General features: G+C 33.2%; 1 protein-coding gene across 2 annotated transcripts; it reads right to left on the bottom strand.

Moving 5' to 3' along the window:
* Positions 1–3,509: 3,509 nt before the first annotated feature.
* Positions 3,510–8,003, bottom strand: LOC129309118 (class V chitinase-like). 2 transcript variants are annotated; one of them, XM_054950506.1, is made up of 7 exons: positions 6,878–8,003; positions 6,226–6,342; positions 5,940–6,124; positions 5,171–5,381; positions 4,748–4,985; positions 4,514–4,664; positions 3,510–4,123 (listed from the first exon to the last, which is right to left on the bottom strand). In XM_054950506.1, the coding sequence occupies exons 1-7, from the start codon at positions 7,986–7,988 to the stop codon at positions 3,812–3,814; spliced, it is 2,325 nt and encodes a 774-aa protein (XP_054806481.1). In that variant the 5' UTR covers positions 7,989–8,003; the 3' UTR covers positions 3,510–3,811. The 2 variants fall into 2 exon arrangements, with proteins under 2 accessions (XP_054806481.1, XP_054806482.1); XM_054950507.1 differs by lacking the exon at positions 4,514–4,664 and having other exon boundaries at positions 3,983–4,123.
* Between the last annotated feature and the right edge of the window lie 450 nt (positions 8,004–8,453).

The following is an 8,453-nucleotide window of genomic DNA, read 5'->3' as shown; positions in this document are numbered from 1 at the left end:
GATGATTTTAATCATTATTGCCAACAATAGTATGCAGGTTCAAGTATTAAAGAGTACTTACTTTTCAAATTGTTCTTTCCTTGGAGCAAACAAGGGGCATAGAGCGTCCTAGATTTGGGATATCATATTGATTGGGTAAGATTTGATAAAGCTAATAATATGAGTTGAGCTCGCGGACTTAACCCATTAACCCGCTTTGGGTTGGCAGATTAGCAGGAATATAACCCGTCAAGAATGTAGGTTATGACAACCCGCTTCGTCAAACCTACAACCTACAGACTAGCTCACTAGCCTATATTATCAGCTCTAGGATTTGATGGTGAAAAACCTCTATTGGCAAGTGGGGAATGGCATTTACATTCAGGTTTGGAAGGACCTGTGGATCCCTGATGCCCCTGATCGAAAGCTCAGACCAAAAGCAAATGCTATGGCTGATGAATCATTGACAGTTGCCTGGTCGCTGGGATCTATCGAGGATTTGGGATCAAGCTGAAGATCACATGCTTCAATTGATTAACAATATTGAACATCTCTTCTTTCAATATTGATCACCTACTTCTGGGACTGACAGACTGGGCGTTGGGTGATTAGTGAAGCTTCTCACCTTTTATTTCTTTTTGTTTGTGCTCTGTTATTTTTTTTCCTCTTTGGTTTTAGTTTTGCTTATCTTTGTTTTTCGGCTTTGCTGATACGTTGTTATGGTCCCTTTTGATTTGGTTATGGAATGCATATTCTGTTAGTCAAAAAAATGCGACTGGGTTAAGCATTTAAGCAAGCGTGGTTTGGTAGTCAACTTGGTCTACAAGTGGAGGCTGAATGTGTTAATTCTATTCAGTTGTGGTTCGGTAACATATTATGTAACATGTTAAGCAGTCATTCCCCTGTTGACCAAACTTGGGAAGGCTTATATTTGGCTTTCTTTTGCCGGCATATATATGTAAAATGCTGTTTATGGCTTTATTTGCTATATTTGTTTCTGTTGCTTTATTTGGTTCTTCATTCTAGTTCATTGCTCTACTTTGGAGCTCTGACTCCGTTTACTTTATTGAATGAATTCCTTCCTCTCTGGCCAAAAAAATATATAATCATTTAATAAAAATATAAAAGTTTTTAATTTTATTTTTTTAAAAAAATAAAGGATTTTAACATTTAGGGATTAAAAAAATTTTAATTAATCAAATTATAAGAGATTAATTAAAATAAAATTAAGGGAGAATCAAATTGAAGGACCTCGCAAGAGAATTATTCATAAACAAAAATCAATATGAAATTGTTTGTTATTACAATGGTAATAAGAATTTGTTTTTTTTTTTCCCTTCCTCAAATGGTGATTTGTTGTTGGTCATTGCCTATAAATAATTTTTTTTTTAAAAGATCCTTAGATATAATTCTTCCTAAAATAAATTGTAGGGACTTAATTTAAAATTAAAAAAAAATATAAGAGTCTACATATATATTTTCCCTCTCGCATCTCTGCATATTATTTCTCTTTACAATATTTGGAGGAAAAAGTTTGTTAAACAAGATAGGGGTGATTGATTAGAAAAAAGTCACAAAATCATCAATCTTCCATATTCGTCGTTTTCCTTTTGGCTAGGAACCCATCATATTTTTTCCTTTTCTAAGAAGTAGCACAATGGCTTGTAAAAAGTATTAAAATAAATTCAGAACACACAAAAACTCTGTATGAAAAATATCTTTTTTTTTTAATTGAGAAAATTTTTCTTTTTATTTTTTCATTGATTTTAAATTTCTTATGCATAAGTTTAATGTTTATAATTATATTTCTCTATATAATATAAATGATTTTAATTTAATCATTTTCATTATTATATATATATATATATGTAAGTTAAATTTTTTATTTACTTTTTTAACCTCTTAGTAAAATAAATAATTTATATTTAAAATTTATATAATTCCAAGCATAATCAAATAAAATAAAATATTAACAAAATTAAAAGGGGTGTAATTAAATTGAAACTGCTGTAGGTAACAGATTTGTTTTTAATTTTGATTCAATTTTTTCTATCACAGGAAAAAGTTTTTCAGGAAAAAGATGTACTAACTCACTCCATAGAAAAGAGGTAAACCAAACAATTTATGCTGATGTCTTTTAGTGGAAAATCTGATCCAATCATCCAACAAAATTTGTTTGGTTTGTTTTTGTTTTGTTTTGACTATTTCAAGTCAATACATCTTTTTTCCCAAGACTAATCTAAATTTTCTAAGGAACTAGAAAAATCTTCTTGCAGGCTGGCCAAAAAAAGAAAAAGAAAATCTTCTTGCAGTAAGCAATGGATTTTGTAAAAATAAAATAAAATAAAATAAAATAAAAAATCTATCATGACAAGTTAGATAATAAGAAAAATTATAAAATATCATTTCCAAGGAGTTACTCTTTGACTTGCATTCAGAAGGTTTCCAATCCATTCTTAGAAGACTTGTACCATTTTTACTCTTTCTTTCTACAGGCTACCAGGGAAATAATCTATCTAATTTGTCATTATATTTATTTATTTTTATTTATTCAAGTTTGATTTCTTTGTCATCAGAAAATTTTTATATGTGACCTGCCTGTAGACTTTTCATCCACGAAAGCAAAACAATAATTTAAATTTCCCTCAAATCCCAGGTATCTCGCAAGTTTTATCAATAGACTGGGACTATGGAAACTGTCAATTAGGTCGTAGAATACAAACCTAATTATAGGCTAAGTTTCTTTTATCAATTTTTTAACATCAATTAAAATTTAAAATTCAGACCGTTACCTTTTGAGAAGTATCAATTGTAAAAATGACAGTTATGAACGTCGTATTTGCCCTTGTTTTAGAATTGTAACTAGAATGCAGTTATTACTTTTTACAATGATTAAAATGGAATAGAAAATTAAAAGTGGTTCTGTGCAAATTTTTTATTAGTGAAATCTATAACTAAAAATCAATTATTATTTTCGTTCGAGAATGACTAGTTTTCTTAAAAAAATGATTGTAACAGAATATCAAACTATAAGTTGTTCAGTGCAAATTTTTTTTATTTGAGAAGTCTTAACAACTAAAAATTAGTTACTATTTTTTTTAAAAAAAATGACTAGAATAATAGCAAATTACAAGTTTCTTTTGTGCAAATTTTTTCAAAAAGTAAAAAAAATCTTTTCACATTAGAACTAATTGATGGACAACTTTTTGAAACTATAGAATAATTATTATATTTTGTAGTAACTAATTATCATTTATATATTTTGAGGTTATTTTTTTATATCATTATTCCTTTAAAAAAATATGTGGCATTTCTCATTATGTTAAAAAAAAAAATACGTGCTATAGCTATAGAGAGAGAGAGAGAGAGAGAGAGAGAGAGAGAGAGAGATTCTATTGGTTGGACGGCTTTTCTTCGAAAGTGATGGCACGCCGGCGGGACCACTGCGCAGGACGGCTTCCTCACCCAAGGCTTGTTTCAATTATGAAATTTCAAAGAATAACAAAACTGATTATCACAAGGGAAAAAAATAAAAAGGAATAACAAAAATTATGAAATCTAGCAGTCCTACTTTTGTTTGCCTCTAAGCTAAACTTTCAGACCATTCTGGATTTGCTCACACATCTTGCCACTGTGATACCAGCCATGACTAAAGAAACTTTCAACAGTCACAAGTGAATCAAAATTAGAATACACTATATACTGTTAGGCTTAGGAAATGTATTCAGTCAAGGGGGAAAAAAGGCTTAGGAAATGTATGCATTGCATGGCCTCTGATTCAAGAACATAGTTCCATGATTCTGCAAAACTAGTCCACAACTTTTCTTGTCCATCATCTGGCCACTAGCTGAGAGATTGTTACATCGTTGATCGAAGAAAATCCAATCTTGCACTGACATGTTTCTCCGGCATCTTCACCTTGTTTTACAGAAAAAGCAGGTCTTTTAGGAGTACTAATAGGTGAGGCTTCATTATTCTTGAGATCTGAATAAACTTCTAGCATGGAAGGTCTGTCATTCGGATTCTCCTGGACACACAACAAAGCTACTTGCATGCATCTCATGATTTTACAAGGTGATTCGGTGTCATCCAATGACTGATCGATGAACTCCATCCCTTTGTCTTCTCTCCACAGCTCATATGCCTGAAACACCAGCAAATTTTTATGATTCAATCAAATTACATTATAAATGTTCATATCAAGCAATGGAATCCTAAAATGCTTACTCTCTGTAGTTCTTATTATAAGACATCTTTTAAAAGTTTTGTTTGGTTCTTAACGTAAGATACCTTATAAAACTTGATGAAATATTAATAAGTTATTTCAAAAAATCCCCACATGTCTAATTGATTCATTCAAGTGATATGTTTGACTTTAAGATTTAAAGGTAAAGTTAATAATTTTAATGAAGAGTAATTTGGGATTTCTATAGAAGTTTTTGTAAAAATCAATATTCATAACTAATTTCAACCACCTTTTCTTAATCCATGTGACTTGGTAATAAGAATCAGAGGACAGTATATTGTAACTTACATATTCCAACATATTCAAATTTTCATGTGTGCCATAGTAACATGAGGTCCTTTTTCCACTAATGATTTGCAAGAGAAGAACTCCAAAACTATAGACATCATACTTCATTGAGTATACGCCTCTTCTCACATATTCAGGGGGCACATATCCACTACAGAGAGAGAATAACAAGTAATAAGAGACATGAAAGGACAAGAATCATATGATTAGCCAATTAAATGCCATTTTACTTACTATGTGCCAACAATCCTTCCAGTGTTTGCTTCAAGTTCGTCTTTCTTGAACATTCTAGCCATCCCAAAATCAGATATTTTTGGATTCATTTCATGATCCAACAACACATTACTAGCTTTCAAATCTCGGTGGATTATAGTGAAGTTTGAGTACTCTTGGAGATAAAGAAGACCTTGAGTAACCCCTTCAATGATGTTGACACGTCTTCTCCAGTCCAAAAGAATTGATCTCCTTGGATCTGCATCAAGCTCAATTTCTGAATATTAGCTTCTCAAACGTGTAGCTGAAGAGAAAATTGAATTCCGCAACAATTTCAAATTTAATATTTAACTGAGTTCAGTTGCAGATTGAACCCTCAGCATCAGGCAAACCAATTTTAGCTTGCAAAGCAAAAGTTCAAAACAGATAATAGGGGAAATTTACCGAAGAGGAAATGATCCAAGCTTCTGTTTGGGAGGTATTCATAGATCAGTATTTTCTCATCTCTTTCAGAGCAGTATCCCAGAAGTCTAACTAAATTGACGTGTTGTAGTTTTGCTGTAAGTGAGACCTCATTTGTGAACTCTTCAAGGCCTTGCCTTGAAGTTTTAGAGAGCCGTTTTACTGCAATTTCCTGTCCCTTCCTTAATTTACCCTATCAAAATCAAAACAGCAATCCTTGAGTACTTTCTATTCGAAGTAGACCATGAGAAGCCTATAATAAGGCTTAAGATATTAGTGCAAGCAATAAACTAGTTTGTCACACTTCTACATGATTGCATTCTCACTTCGTGGTGTGGCTATCAATCTTCTTCATCAAGAGGGAGATTGAAAAGACATCTGATATTTAAGGTCCATAAACATTAAGAAAGTGAAAATCAATTTTGAGACAGAGAATAACTAAAAATTCTGTCAACTTTGATTGATCTAGAGAGAAGCAGATATAGAGAGATGGAATATTGATGTTCTCATTAACACATTGATAAACCGATATTTCAATCCCGTAGTTCGCTGCATTATTTTGGTTACAATTGGTGTTAATAATAAGATTAGAGTCATCTTGAGGAATAATGAAACCCAAAGATTAGAACACTTCAATAACTTTATGACTAAACTGTTATCTAATTCATTGAAATTGAAAAATGTGCATAGCTGCAATTTACACTTTCTCTTTTCATATGGTTTCCCTGATAGATGAATATCAAAATGTTACCTTGTATACTGTGCCAAATCCACCCTCTCCAAGCTTATTGTCGTTTGAAAAGTTATGTGTGGCCATTTTAACAGTAGCATACTTTAACACTAGCAGGTCATGAGTACTTTCCTCAAGATTTTTCTCATCTGGTCGTAAATATCTCTTCAGTTTACATATTACTTTTGTAGCAAAAGCTAATTCTCCTGCAGAAGTGGGGGAGACAGGGAGAAAGAGTGTAAATGCGTCACAGGAAACTCAATTATATGGTTCTTTTTCAGTATAAAAAGGGAACTACTTCAGTTACCTCTAGAATAGTAGCAATATATTATTCCCAATAGCAGAATCAGCATGATGGTCAGAGTTGTCGGCAGAACAATTATTAACAGCTTCCTTGTATGATGATCTTCATCTATGTCCAGAGCTGAAAGGATAAAATTCAAAAGACCATGTGTACATTGTCAGCTTGTCCTTCTTTCTCTTAAGTGGTTGCTATTAAAATTTTCCAGCTCAACATATTATTGACTCCTTATGTGGTAACATAATCAATGATCCTTCTAGTAGATGCTTAAAAATCTGCATGTAAATTTTGTTCCTTCATAACGTGGTTCCGACTCAACCCTGTCATTCTTTGTCAAAAAATGCAAACGTCTATAATTAGCTTTGAGGTTAAGGGATAAGAAGGCTACTTGGCATTTTCGCAAGCAATCAGTATTCTAAAATTCCATGCTAGGTATTAGAAATCACTCAACATATGATATCATTCTTCTTGTTTTTTTTTTTTTTTAGGGCAGGTATTAACGGCCTGAGATTACATGATGTAGGATTGAAGCCGCATCACTTACAAGGGAGCTTGCATGCCACTAAGCTACAAGGGCATTGGCACATACGAGATCATTCTAACTCTAGAGTGTGTGTGTATAGCATTACTGCTTAACCTAGTAATGATATTTACTCACCTGCCTTGGAAAGGATCCAATTATCATCATTAGCCACTTGGAAAACAATGTAACCAAGAAGCCCATTTCTCTTGGCATAAGAAACTTTAGCCCGGATTGCCTCTACATCGTCGAAATTAATCCAAGTTGATGCAACTTGGAACTGATTAGCCACAACACTAGAATTATACTGTTCAGAAGATGCCTCCCCAAAGCTCTTTATGTAGCTTTTTATCAACTTGTAACCCACTGAACCATCTTTTGTCAAACCAGGTCCTGATGCTGGCGCTCCCATGGTGCTGTTTGCTGGATTTTGCAGCATCCATGCATACCCGTGATAAGGCAAGCCAATAAGCAGCTTGCTAGATGAAAATCCCCTGCTCTTCCACTCTTTGATACCAGTATCAGTATTATCCCACCCAGATGGGCTGTATAAGGCAGCATGAAAACCTGTAAAATTGTTCTTTGTTGGAAGATAGTAATCATAGGCTACAAATTGCACCCAATCTAAGTTCCTCCGCATTGAATCGAAAGGGTAACTCAAGGATTTTCCGGCGGGAAAGTAGTAACCTTCCATTACCAAGACCAATTCTGGCTTGCTTGAGTTTCTTGCCTCAGAAGTTAAAGCTTCTCGCCATTCCTCCAAGAGGGTTCCTAGATTGTTCAACTCAGAACCAGCACTTGGCCCGACCCCACAAAGGTCTATCCCCTGAAACCCATATAGCCTAGCGGTTCGAATCGATGAATCAATGAAGGATTTTCTATGAGAAGAACTATTTATGATAGAGGAAAAAATTGAAGAGTATTCTCCACCTCCCCGAATGGATATAAGCGTTGTAACAGATGGGTTTTGGAGCTTTACAGTGTGCGTGAAGGTGGAGAACTTTTGCAGGTCAGAAGGTTTGATTGAAATATTGTAATCGGAGGAGCTTAAGTGAGCAAAAGCACAAAGAAGGTGAGTGAAAAGCTTAGATTTTACGTCTGAAATGGGAATTTCACTGCTAATATCGTAAAAAGCAGCTCTCACCCAGGATGACGATGAGGAAGATGGATATGCAGAAGAATGAGAAATGAAAGGAACGTAAAAGAGGAGGAAGAAAAGAAAGAAGGTAGTGAAGTTAGAAGAAGCCATTGAATTGAATAATGAAAATTGAAAAGCATGGCTTCAATTGAATAATGATGAGTTTCTCCTTCTTTTTGGCTTGTTTACGTGTCCTTGTTTGATTGTTGTTTCGTTTGAAAAATGCATTGCAGTCGACGACTCTTTCACGTTTTCCGGGAATGGGTTTCATTTTCCCACGTCGCGAACACTGTAGCTGGGGTTCTAAAGGAAACGTGGCAACTTGTAATAAGTTGACTATGAGGGCCGACAAAAGCAACACTCCCTCTAAACCGTACAATCTATTCATAATTAATTTACAATTCTTAAAAAAAAATTAAGTAAAATTTTAATCTCATAAAAAAAATACATCTTTTCAATTATATTTTTATTAAATATTTTATATAAATATTTTAATAATGATAATTAAAATTTTAATGTATTATTTTTTATAAAATATAATAAATGAGATAAAAATATAGATAAAAAAATAATCAT

Source organism: Prosopis cineraria, unplaced genomic scaffold, assembly GCF_029017545.1.
Source record: "Prosopis cineraria cultivar Desert tree isolate PC_DT_omini unplaced genomic scaffold, ASM2901754v1 PC4, whole genome shotgun sequence".
Classification (NCBI taxonomy): Eukaryota; Viridiplantae; Streptophyta; class Magnoliopsida; order Fabales; family Fabaceae; genus Prosopis; species Prosopis cineraria.
Note: the sequence above shows the minus strand (reverse complement) of the source record. Positions and strands in the feature narration are given on the sequence as shown.